Source organism: Mytilus californianus, unplaced genomic scaffold (assembly GCF_021869535.1).
Source record: "Mytilus californianus isolate M0D057914Y unplaced genomic scaffold, xbMytCali1.0.p SCAF_15, whole genome shotgun sequence".
NCBI classification, from domain to species: Eukaryota; Metazoa; Mollusca; class Bivalvia; order Mytilida; family Mytilidae; genus Mytilus; species Mytilus californianus.
The window spans coordinates 9,421,052-9,435,368 of NW_026262637.1; the positions used below are offsets into that span (position 1 = coordinate 9,421,052).

At 32.6% G+C, this 14,317-nt stretch overlaps 1 protein-coding gene across 1 annotated transcript; it reads right to left on the minus strand.

The window, feature by feature from the left end:
* Positions 1-5,426: 5,426 nt before the first annotated feature.
* LOC127725960 (multiple epidermal growth factor-like domains protein 11) lies at positions 5,427-10,582 on the minus strand. The gene is made up of 2 exons (XM_052233263.1): positions 8,905-10,582; positions 5,427-5,657 (listed from the first exon to the last, which is right to left on the minus strand). Exons 1-2 carry the CDS (start codon positions 10,580-10,582, stop codon positions 5,584-5,586), a joined length of 1,752 nt encoding a protein of 583 aa, XP_052089223.1. The 3' UTR covers positions 5,427-5,583.
* Between the last annotated feature and the right edge of the window lie 3,735 nt (positions 10,583-14,317).

Genomic DNA, 14,317 nt, shown 5'->3' on the forward strand with positions numbered 1-14,317 from the left:
TTACAAAATATTCTTGAGGTACACAGTATATAAATATAAAAGTGCACATGCAATACATTATAATACAGCATACGAAATACGAGCGGAGAATAAACACGATATGTGACAACACATATTATTTATAAATGCAATTAAAGTTTTTCTGTTGATTAAGAAAAAATATCCAAATAATTTGATTCTTCCATAATATGACAGACAACAACTGGATTAGTTTGTATGCAGATGGATTTCTCCAATAATACTTTTAATATAATTAACTGGGCAACTATAGTTGTTATTTTCTGTGTCGTTTGGTCTCTTGTGGCAATCGTACCACACCTTCTTATTTGTATTTTGAAGTTCACACTTGTCTCCGAGCCACCCTTTCGAACAATCATAACAATATCGGTCTTCGCACAATTGTCACTGCATGACAGTCGAAACTAGCCTTCAGCCGAGGTTGACATCTCCAACAGTTACAATTTGCTTTAAAGACATGAAGATTCGCATCCTTCACTACAATTGTTTTCAAATATTTCCCCCAAAATCGATCACAAGCTAAATCAACATTCACCGGGTTGTTGATCAGAACACGAATCGCAGTTTGTGGGACAATCAGTTTCATATTGATTGCCGTATAAACGTTTCTTCGGTAACAACCTGCAGGCCTAGGGCATGTTGAATTGCATTCATATCCAAACTACCCATCTTTGCAAGTTCTGTTACAATACCCAGCCAGGTTATTAAATCCATAGAAATAATTCATACAACATATACAATTATTACCAAATTGTTTAGAAAACTAAATGTTCAATGATTATTTTTGTAAGATCCGTTAAGCTTCTCATTTTATGCCCTGTCGTTTGAACAATGCAGTCGGTGACATGGTGGCATGCAAAAGACCAATTCCAGCACTTTTACAGTTGACAAAATAAATTACAAAGCATTAGTTTCAGGGTGTATGCTACCCTGGGGGACTGAACACTACAAGCAGCATAGACCGTATGTATTTAAACAAAGCAGATTGTTTGATGTAACCACTTCATGAATCCTTGACTTGCAAAAAAGCAGTATTATAAATCATTCAAATACTATCTTAAAGATGTCAGACATCGATATTATTTTGCTTCAGCTCAACATTGAAAAAACTGCCATTCTAGTCTCAATTGTGATCATTGACATTTAGATACGAGCCAAGGTGCTACCGAAAACGATGATGTTTGGTCAATGCTCTTCAACTTTGTACTTTAATTGGCTTTTAAACTTTTTTGATTCAAGCGTCACTGATGAGTCTTTTGTAGACAAAACGCTCGTCTGGCGCAAATACAAAATTTCAATCCTGGTATCTATGATTAGTTTATTTCTACAAAAAATGTATTTTACAAAAATGTTTCTGTATATAAATATCTATTTGAGTACAGTCTGGCCTCATATCTATTTTGTCCGAAAACAATGAAAAATGTTTTTTTTTATAGATCAAACACCATAAGTGGTCCGTGTGCGCTAAAGTCTAGATAATGTCATCTTGTTCATTTTACAATAAAATGTTCATAATTGTAAAAGGCTTCATCTTTTTTGACTTTGTTTTGAAAAGTCAGTGATCAAATAAAAACTCTTATCATACCGTCACCTTTATTCACTCTGAGTTTATGTTGAGAGTGTCAAATTGTCCAAAGAACTGTCAATGTTGAAGACTGTATGTTGACGTATATATGTCTTTAGGTTATTTTTTGTCGTTGCGTTTGTGTCTCAATGACGAAAAATGCGCCATCATTTATTGATATTTCGTCCTCAAAACACGAATATCTGGATTAGTTTACTTGCTTGATCAAAAGTTTAAAAGCACAATATGTAAAAGGTTTTAGAGCAAAAAGAAAAAAAACAAAACAAGAAGAGTCTATACAAACAACCAAACTGCTCTGTGGTTAACGTTACCTTAGCAAATTGCAACATAAGTGCTGTAGTAGAACAGTATAAGAATCAATAAAACATAGATACAAAAACAACAATATAGAAGTATATTTCTATTGATTTGATTTTATTGCTAGGTGTAGTCATCTTACTGTTCAGTGTTGTATATTCTTCATACTGAAAGTATTGTCCTCATTACTCCTGAAAAGAAATATACACATACATGTATTTTAGCAGTTTTTCTTGCATGGATGTTTTAAGTACATCACCGTTGATGACTAGCAACAAATTGTCAGTTTAAAATCAGTTATAAAAATTACACCTATTTGTTTCAATGATACCTTACGCCCAGGCGTGTTCATATTTAACGGTCTTCATTAACAAATGTATGCTTACCATATGGACGCGTCTAGTATCGCTCTGCTTGGAGTTCAAGCGATGTTTGATATGACTTTAGAAATGTCTGACACTTATTTCATAGATAACAAGATATGCTTTCCCAAGCTAACTACCCGGCTTAACTCCGAATACGATTTTGTTTCTTGTCTCCCAAATATATAATCGGTCTTAATCCTTAGAAATACAAAAATTCTCTGCTTGCAGTTGTACAGTAACTCTGAAGTCCATGTTTGATCGCTGATGAATAGATGTCAGTTATTGAAAATGCTAATATTTTTTAAAAGTTTTTGTGATCTTGATCACATTATATATCATTGAAGTATTTTGTAATTATAAATACCGGTATAATGTAGTAATAATATATTTCGCATATGAATATTTTCATACTGAAATTTAGTAGATCATATTTATATTAAATGTCTGATTTATAAAAAAAATATATAGTAGTAAATCTCGGAATTTTGGATCCTCGATGCTCTTCAATTTCGTATTAAATTTTGTCTTTTCCCTTTTTTTGATTCAGTCGTCACTGATGAGTCATTTGTAAACGAAACGCGCGTCTTGCTTACAAAATTATACGTCCGGTATCTTTAATAAGTGTTTCCGCAGTTAACATCGATAAAACATTAGCATACATATACAACAAACTATAGTTGACTTCACTGTTAAAAAATAAAGGATTAATGGAGCTAAGGAGACAACAACGTGGGTTAAACTAGGTTTTATTAACATCTATTCTATTCATACGACTGACATTCAGAGTTTTTTTATTCCGATTTTGTGAAATACCTGCAAATGCTTAATTGAAAGAATAATAATTAAGTTGTCTGCCATATTTGTTTTTGGACATTCTTATGTATCTGTAACATTAAAATAATTAAGTTGTCTAATGTACAATCAAGAATAAGAGAACCAAATCTTAAAAAATATTAAAATAATAAAACTACAAGACACATCAATATTTGGACCTCAAAGGTCTTAATACAAAGTTGTTGAACAGGTTATAAAAAAATGCAAATCACACGAAGACAAAACAACGAATGGCTTATTAAGCCTGTACATGTTAAACTTTAAGTTAAAGATAAAACTGCACTTTTGGTCGTCAGAAGATATGAATAAAGTAGCTAAACCGTTATAACAATTACTATATGAACTCAGATAATGTTGTTGACCATTTCTTAGCCAGTCCTCACTTCGTCCTCGCGTGATATAGACGCTTATATTCTCTGTCAAATCCCCCTTGAAACAGGCCTTTTAGTTTTAGGTCATAATATTGGGCAGCAATTTTCTGCATTTTAGCTTAATAGTTTCGGGAGCTTGTTGAGGGTTTTTTTTTTTACCTTTTATATTTGATAGCTGCAAGTTGACCTTAGATAGATTTGGTTATTTTTAGGTCCTTTTTGGTAAAAGCTCTTTAACTTTTTCGGTTCTTTCAAATATTCGGCTGTGAGCGCTCCTGATGAAGGTAAATCTAGAAAAGCGCTTCGGACGCATGAAATTTATAACGTGTTGTTTCAATTTGTTTGCACTTTAGAGCTGTGTTTTTATATTTGTATTCTATTCTTATAACCTTCCAGGAACGAATATTTTGTTATCCTTAACAATGTTAGTTTATAGTAATCTATATCCCTTTGATGTCTCCAGCCTCTCTTCTAGCCTCCTAAGCTTATCATATTATGTGATTTACGACCTTCCTGGTAGTATCAATATAATTGTCAAAAATGCAATGTGTCAGTCATAAGTTTTTCCTCAAATATCAAAATATACATGAAAATATATTTTGTTTAATCTGATTTTTATCCTTTAGTAGATAAATATGCTTATTCAAAACATTTTTGATAATTGTTCTCATAGTTTAAATTTTTGAAATCTGGTAAAGTATATCAATCATTTCATACTGTACCTTCGTCTATATATGAAATATGCCAAAATGACTATTAAAATCACAGCAACTACACATCCAATAGCTATTCCTGTCACTGAACCACTGGACAATCCGGTCTGCTTAGCAGGTTCTTTTACTGAAATAATAATAGAAAAGATAAAATATATGAAAAAAAAAATATTCTTAAAAAAATGAGCCGCAATGTTAATTTTTTGGAATAACTTGAACTGCCATAGAAACAAATACATGTAACACACTAAATTCTTCACTAAATAGCTCGTTTTTCTAATACGATGATTTTTTGTTTTTATTTGTAAAATACGTTTTTTAATGAAATGTACAGTCAATGACTGTATCTGTAAATTGCTCCAATCTTGTAAAGCAATCAAGTAAATAAAGTCAGTTTTGATTTTCGTTGCAGCTCATACGGTGGAAGGCTGTTGTGGGCTCTAACTATCACTTGGAATTGGCATTCGTTAGCAGGCTCCTACGAGCCTATGATTATTTTCTCCTTCAATGTTTGCTTGTGTAACTTTCATCTGAACCATGCATACTATATATTTTGCTTACATAGAAATTGAAACTATATCTTTGAGTACAAAATACTATATTTACCTTCGCAGAATGTACCTTTCCATTCCGGTTTACATCCTTGTGAACACACACCGTTACCTTTACAATCTCCTTTTAAGCACGTTTCACTGCACTTCTGATCACATTGTTTTCCGTAATAACCGTTCAAACAGTTTATACAGTGTCCGTTTACTGGATTACACGACGTCAATGTGTTATCCGCTGAAGCACATTGACCACAAGAGTCATTACAGAATTGTCCAAATTGACCAGAAGCGCAAGTTTCTATACAAGTACCACTATATTTTTCACAGATGTATCCATTTGAGGAAGTATTTATACATTTTGTACTACACGTTTGATTGCAATCAAATCCAAATTTTAATGGCGGACAAATGGAATTCGTGAAATTTATTGTGCAGTGAGTGGTATTACATGCAGGTGATACTTGAAGACACTTGCCAGTCACTGGATGGCATATCAAACAATTATTAAAACAGGATACATTGCAGTAAACTCCATATTTCCCGGGCGTACAACCAGACATACAAACACCTTGTCTATTACAATTTCCACCCATACATTGACTACACGACTGAGAGCATTTTTCACCAAAGCGACCATCATTGCAACCATCTAAACAGAAATGTCTACATAAACTTATAAAAATATACTAGTAAATAAGTATGATTATCATGGCATGTCTAACGTTAAAATCATGGATATTGTCCCTATATTTGTGTGTAATATATAATCACGTAAAGTGCAATCGGAATTTAGTAATCCAGTTTGTGTTTATATATATAAAACTTTACAGACGAGTAAGTAGGCTAAATTTACTTAGTAATAAGGTACGTACTTTTCATATTCTGTGAGTTGGGCATGATATTTGTCAACAAATAGCTTGATTCTAAATTCCAAACAAAAATTTGATTTAGATGAGTAGTTAATTGAAATAATAAAGAAAAAATAAGTCCTGTCTTTTCGAGAGAGAAAAAAAGATGTTTGACCCGAAAAATTGTACATGCCGCCCTCCAAAATAAAAAGGGAGATGAATGATTGGTAAAAATTCTGCTCTATTTGCCAAACGGTTATGATAATCCTTAACTACACTGATTTAGTTGCAACTTGCTTTGAAAAGCTTTCAGTAGATGCGAGTACTCTTATTTCGTTGTGTTGCTTTCTATTGTTCTTATGTAAGTTGTATTTGTACCTCGTGCCGATCTTTTGAGTTAAGACAATTGCTACTGTGATTTAAAGTTTGTTATGATGTTATGCTTTTTCACGATTGTCTTAGTTTAGGGGGAGAGTTGATCGCATACAAACATGCTTAACCCTGCCACATTCTTCATGTGCCTGTCCCAAATCAGGAGCTTGTACGTAGTTCAGAGGTCGTCGTGGTCATGTCTGCTCATTTCAGTTCTATCTCATTTGTTTTTTCGCAAATTGTGCTTATAAATTATGCCGTTGATTTTTTTCTCGTTTGAATTGTTTCACAATTTCATGTTGGGGCCTTTAATAGCAGACTAGGGTTTTTTTCTCATCGTTGAAGGCCGTACGGGTGCCTGCAATTGCTAACATCCACTTCATTTCAACACTGGTGAATAATTGTCTCATTGGCAATCATTCCACATCTCCGAATTTTAAATGGAAATGGCGAATATTTTCCAATACAGATGTGATTATTGAAATAGAGCAAAAGTATAGAAAATTTTATAAGTATGTACTGGGAGTTCATAGTAAATCAACACATTTAGCAGTTAACGGAGAACTTGGTCGTACTCCACTTCATATTGATATTATTTGTTTAGTTATTAATTTTTGTTTGTAGAATCAGACAAGAATGAGTGTCATTTGTTAAGTCAAACTCGTACAGATCGCATTTATTTACACCAAATTGGAAACCAAACAAGGTATTCATCATTTTTTTTATTGCAAACCAGCTGAATGTAGATATTCATAATTTAAATGTTGATGAAATTAAATTTGTATTAATTAAGAGGTATATGCAATTTTTGAAAGAGAATTTTTTACAGTGAAAAGGGTACGAACCTATTCTGAATTTAAGGATATTTTCAAAAGAGAGACTGATCAAAAGTTTGTAAAAACATTTGAAACTAGAAAGTACATCACACAAATGAGAATTAGTGCTCATAAATTAGCTATTGAGCAAGGTCGTTATAGAAAGATAGACAAAGGTAAACTAATTTGTAAATTTTGTTCTTCAAATTCAATTGAAGATGACATTCATTTTCTAATGGAATGTCAGATATTCGAACAACAACGACAAGTTACGTTGAATTCTGCTTTAAAGATATGTAATAATTTCAAAAATCAAAATACAGAAAAAAATTTAGTTGGTTTCTTTCTTGTTAACATGAAGATATTGCATCACTGAGGGTTTAACTTGTTATAAATGTTTTGCAATAAGAAAACAATTCCTATAGGTAAACCCTATTATCAAGAGCATTATCGTTATTGTTTGTTTTTTTGGTTTTCTTTTTTACTTATGTCTATTTGTAATTGGCCGATAATTGATAAAGTATTCGTATTCGTATGCACTAACATGAGGTAACCTTTTTACTTGCTTTAAATTTCTTTTCAACAAATGCTTGATTTAAATACTTGAAAATGTATATTTTGACTCAATAGAACAACGATTTTGTTATTACCGCACACTTATATTTTTCATGTCAGGTGTATATCATAAGCATTATTGTCCTATTATAATTAGTTTGACTTGAGTCTAAATGTGATCGCAATAAGCATAAATTGTATATAGTAAGAATATATGAAATGATCAGAAAAACTCAAAATGAGTACTTGACGAATTCGTGCATACTAGTTTTATATACGAAAATTCGGAATTATAACAATTACCTTCCTATTGTGATTTTGCTATTAAATTTTTATTCAAAAATCAACACAAAGATGTATTTTAAAACGACTTGGTAAAACCCAAAATGCCGATGATAGTTAACTTTATATGGACTATGGGAAGCTTAATACCAAAATTTATGATAAAAGAGATACTTTTTCATTTCCTATTGTTAATTATCCATTTTTAGATGGTGACCTTCCTTTGTCACCATCTTATGGTGTTTATATATCCCAACTTGTTCGATTCGCTCGTGTATGTAACAACGTATTTCATTTTAACGAAAGAAACCTCTGTATTACTGAAAAATTGTAACACCAGGGTTTTCGATATCACAAACTAGTCAAAACATTTACTAAATTTTATCATCGGTACAAGGACATCATTCGTAAATATAAATCAACATGCAGACATCTTATACGGTCAGGTATTTAACATCCAATATTTTATGGTAACGTTCTATACAAAGCACAAAAATGTCGGCACTCACCTCAAAATCTAACCAAACCTTTAAACAGACTTATTCAGAAGGGATATAGCTACGATACTGTTGTCAGGTCATTAAAGATGGCATATTTTGGTGTTAATATTGATTCAGTCACAGGGTCTTTGCATCGGAAATAAACACATTTATTCTAAAACCAGTTGTTGGCATGATATGGGTAATGTTCGTCTCATATATTATATGATGGTATGATACTAAACCCCTAACGGGAGGGTTTGTGCTTGATTTTCATATGATGAAGACATAATCTTTCAATCAATTTAATTGAGGTCTGGAGCTGGCATGTCAGTAACTGCTAGTAGTCCTTTGTTAATTTATGTATCATTGTCATTTTGCTTAGTTTCTTTTGTTACCTATTCTGACATCGGACTCGGACTTCCTTTAAACTGAGTTTTACTGTCCGTTTTGCTGTGTGTTTGTTTATTCTACATTGGCTAGAGGTATAGGGGGAGGGTTGAGATCTCACAAAACATGTTTAACCCCAGCGCATTGTTTCGCCTGTCCCAAGTCAGGAGCCTCTGGCCTTTGTTAATCTTGTATGTTTTTAAATTTTAGTTCATTTATATCTTTTGTAGTTTAGAGTGTCTATTTTCATTGAACTAGTACACATTTTTGTTTAGGGGCCAGCTGAAGCTCGCCTCCAGGTGGGGGGTTTTCTCGCTGTGTTGAAGACCCATTGGTGGCCTTCGGCCGTTTTCTGCTCTTTGGTCGGGTTGTTGTCTCTTTGACTAATTCCCCATTTTCATTTTCAATTTTATTTTATAATATACATACCTTCACAAATGCCAGTAGTGTGATTACATGTTCCTCCAAGACAGTTACCACACGAATAATAGCACATATTACCATATCTTCCAGGTATACATGTAATGCAATCACCAGAAAACTGATCACAAGTTTTGTTTAAACAATAACTGGAACAGGTAAAACTACAGCTGTCACCTGTCCAACCATCTTTGCATCCATGTATGCATGTGCCATTGGTTGGGTCACAGAGACCTTCAAAGCAGCTAGTGGCACATTCTCGATCACATTTCCCTAAACTGTAAGGATCCATATACCATCCCTCCTTACAACCTTTAAGACAACGTCCTGTACGGCCATTACATTTATCATATAAACAATTTTCACAAGGTGCGCAAAACTCTCTAAGTACGGGTTTGTAAAACCCATCATCACACTCATCGCAACCGGCACTTTCAAAATTATTGATATTATCCTTAAACTGGGTACATTTGGAGCAGTGTGGCGTCAGAAGTGAACATCCGTATTTGCATGTGGAATAATACCAATCAGGTTCACATCCATACGGACATACACCGGTTGTTGAATTACAGACAGTGCCATTTCCAATACAATGGCTACTGCATTTATCAATACAGTGCTTCCCGTAATATCCTGACTCACACCCGTCTAAACATACACCACTGGTATTGTCACATTTAAAATGCCCACCCTTACAATTGTCACTGCATCTACAACATCCTCCTATTTTCGGATACCAACCAGAATTTTTACATTCGACACAATGCGACAGTGATTCATGTTTCGAACATTGGTCCACGTCACATGTACATTGGTCACCAAATAAACCTGAATTGCATCGAGTACATTTTTCGCCACTTCTATTACATTTTGTACAATTAGACGGACAAGAACTTTCACAATATCGACCATAATATCCTTCTGAGCATACATTACAAGTGGTGTTATCAATGCAGGAATCACAGTTCTCAATACATGTATTATTGCAGTTTTGTCCATACCATCCTTTTGAACAGGTACAAGAACCATCAAATTTTGAACAAATCGAATTTCGACAGTTAACTGGGCATTGAAGTTCACACTTGTTTCCAAACCAGCCTTTCGAACATTCATTACAGGTATCGTTCCTTGAACAAAAGTCACAGTGTGCTATGCAGTTCAGTTGACAGTTGGAACCACCGAACCCAGGTTTACATCCCCAACAAGTGCCATAATGTCGTTGACAAGCCGATTTGCAACTGTCACTACAATTGTTTTCACAATAATTTCCCCAAAACCCATCATTGCAGCCATATATACATTCACCGGTTTGTCGATCACAGCCATTCACTTCTTTGCAATTTGAGGGACAAATCTTCTCACAATGATCTCCATAGTAAGGAGCCTCGCAAGATAAACAAAATCCACTTTGATTGCAATACTTGTGATGACATCTTTCCGAGCAGGTTTCTGTACAGTTTATACCATAATAGGAAGTCTTACAATCTGTACATTCGCCAGTATTTCTATGACATCTTATATAACAGTGTTGTGGACATGTCGAATTACATTCGGATCCATAATAACCATACGTGCAACTTCCGTTACAATAGCCAGTCTCGTTATTACAACCATCAGAACAATTTAAACAATTAAAGAAAATTGTTTTAGTAAATATCTTAGAAAGTATATCATTTCTCATGATCATGATATTAGTAATAAAATAATACGGTTAAACCATCTGCTTTGAAACCAAACCTATTGGAGGGTGCATTAGATGACATGAAATAGGAAATTATCCAAATCTGTTATATAGACGACTTTCGAATTCGTGCACTTTCCCGTAAATATCTTATGTCACAATGCTTATGTTATTACGTCATGGTGAGAGCCGATTGTTCTCAGACGTCGTTTACGCCGATTAACCCCGGGTCAACCGGTAAAACTCATTCCTAAAAAACAACCCGAGATTGATGTATTTGCTATAAAAGCTAACATCAATATATCAATGATTGAAAGAAAGATATGTGGCATACGTTTTAGAGAAAGCAACCTACAGACAATAGTAACAAATAAAAGAAATATGTACGAATTCGTGTAAACTTGGTTGCGGAAGGAGGCAATTTACGCCTCGACTTTATGTACATACTTTTGTTGAAGACTGTATGTTGACCTCTACATGTCGTTTAGTTTTTGTCTCGTTTGTGTTTTGATTTTCCGATACAAGTTATTGTATTAAGATAATTATGTTCTTTGATACAGACGTAATTTTGTAAATATTTTGTATTTGACAGCAATATGCAGCTCTCAAGTTATCTGAATTCTATGGAAAAAGTAAAATAACAAAAATACCGAACTCCAAGGGAAATTCAAAATGGAAAGTCCTTTATAAAATGGCAAAATCAAAAGCTCATACACATCAAACGAATGGAAAACAACTATCATATATATTCCTGACTTGGTACAGAAATTTCCTTATGTAGAAAATGGTGGATTAAACCTGGTTTTATAGCTAGCTAAACCTCACACTTGTATGACAGTCGCATGGAATTTGTGAAAGTATTTACGTTTTGAAGTGCGATACATATATTGACCCTGCGTGTAATAGTAGAACAAATACAAGGCAAAATGCATTAATCTCGGCTGTTTGCATTACATTTTTATAACAGAAACATATTTTACCACTTTATCCCATTGTCTACAATATGTTTCCACTCTCGATAGTTATATTTTAATTTTTGAAAGGTGTGGTAAATCTGATATTTTGAAGTTCTAAAATCTAAACATCTCGAGTTGACAATCATAGAACTCACCAAGTTGATTTGATAAAATCTAGTACACAATGGAATATTGATGTGGTAATATTGCCAATAAACAACTATCCAACAAAGTCTAAAAGACGAGGATACATACAATTGTTGGCAACCGTATGGCCTCCTACAATCAGTAAACCATGCGTCAATGTAAGTAATAAAAGCCTAAGTTCCTTTCCCATCATCGTAAAAATACTGTTATTTATGATTTACAAACAATGATTGAGGTTTGCATATTTTAGTTTTACACGAGAAACGATCTACAAGAATTTACGACAAGATAGACTATTTTAGTTTCCAATTGTTAATATCCCCTTTTTCTACGGTGATGTTCCTTTGGTCAATGCTTACGGTGTTTAAATTTCACAACCTAATCCCTATGTCCGTTTTTGCATTGAGGTTTTAGATTTCAGAGAAAGTAAATTATGTATAACTTATAAGTTAGGATTTCGTTAAGACAAATAAATTTTAAACTTTTACCGATTTTTTTAGATACAAAAATTCGGCTGTACCTGTAGAAAATTTATTAAAAATGAGATTTGGGTTTCCCATTCTTGAAAGTTTTATGGTGACCTATAATATTCTTTCATCCCCGTCGTATAACCTCTGGTAGATAGCCTGTTTCATTGTGAATCATAAAACATCTTTCTAATTCTATATTTAACTTTTTTTTCTAATTTTCTAAGGCAGGAGAAAAAGAAATGTTTCATTTAAAATCAATTAAACCTTACAATGAACTTAATATAATTTATATTTATATAAAATAAAGAATATCTTAAAAATAAAAGAAAAAAATATCAATTTTAAAGTAGTCGACGATTTTAACTTTTTCCTACAGACGAACGGTTTTCCATGAGATTTAGCACCTGAGATCCCCCCAGCTTTTGGTGTGGTTCGTGTTGCTCAGTCTTTGGTTTTCTATATTGTGTTTTGTGTATTATTGTTTGTCTGTTTGTCTTTTTCTATTTTAGCCATGGCGTTGTCAATTTATTTTCGACTTATGAGTTTGAATGTCCCTTTGGTATCTTTCGCCTCTCTTTTTTAGCCTTGATTTATAAAAGCTGATCGTACTCTTAAAATCTGACTTAAGTCAAATTCTTACAGAAAAATAGTTGGAGGTCATCATTCAATGCAGTAACAGTTAAAAAATTACAAAATACCAAATTCAATAGAAAATTGTCTGGTTTGTTCATGAAATATAAGAAATACGTTTTAACGAACACAATGCTGAAAGGGACTGATTTTTTACCTTATTTATATATGTGGATGTTAATGCAACTTACCTCAAATATATCTAATATGAACATCAATAATTATTTTTTCTTATTTGGATGTTTTAGTTTTATACGGGGAACTTTGTTCCAAAATGAATAACAAAATGCTTAATTCCTATTGTATATTTTCCTTTTCTGGACTGTGATGTAACTTTGATCGCTTCTTTCGGTTTGTATAATCCTAAGCGCGATCGATATGCGCATGTCTGACCTGACACTTTTTTTAAAATGTTTTTTTTTTATCATTTAAGGTAGATAGGGTGTCTTCCTCCATCTTGGATTTTGAAATACCAGAAAACAATCGGTCTAGATCTTTAATAAAAGGTGGAAATTTTGAGAGTAGTAGGTAATTCATGTGTAAGAATTTTCATATCAATATAGAAAATGACATATTTTATCATATTTATGGTTGTGTTTTACAAAAAAACAGAATACTTTTGTTTGATTCTATTTTTTCCAACTTTGCTACATAAGGGGAGGCAACTCAAATGTAAGGGCAGATAATTCAGATAAAGTTACTTTTACAATAGAATGTGTTAGGAATTTACCTATTTTATTATGTAGCAAGAAAACGGGTCCTGTGACCCCATTTTTTCTTTTTCTTATCTGAAAGCATGCTATTAGAGCTATCTTCTCATATTTTATCTCAAAATTCTATGGTGTAGTTTTCGTTTTATGGCAGAAAATTGGGTTTTCCATGCATAATCTATACAAAATCTGTCAATTTTGCTCAGCCTGTAGCGTGAAAATAAGCCCCGTGACCGATACTTTTTATTATTGTTTTTTAAAAAGCATGATATAAACTATATTTTGGCAAATTATTAAAAAATTCTATGGATTATAATTTAGACACCCCATCTACCTTAATCTATATATAGTTGATACATTTTTAAGTCAGAATGTTCTTTACTACATATTTCTTTATGTTTACCCAAATCTGTCATTAATACAAATATTTGCTTAAAACATTACGAAAGAAAATGATATTTTGCAAATATTGCTTGACAGAGTCTAAACATTAATGAACCATTCAACTGAATATCAAAATAAATATATAAATACTAATAATATAAGTTTTGGTCGGATAAAAAAAAACAAGATCCGAAGGTATTTTGTTAAAAACCGGAAAATATTTTATTTTATGGCTTTAGTTTGTGTTGTAGATATTCAATTTAAGTCATCGACTAAACTAAACAATGTTCTAGATATATAACATTTAAGAATAAATTAAATACATTATAATGCATTGTTAAACATCAGTTGTTACTCAAATTTGATTTTTTTCGTGGAGATAATTGAATGAGCAAGCAAATATGACATTCCTGATAGCCAATTTAGAGCAATAGCATTTAAATT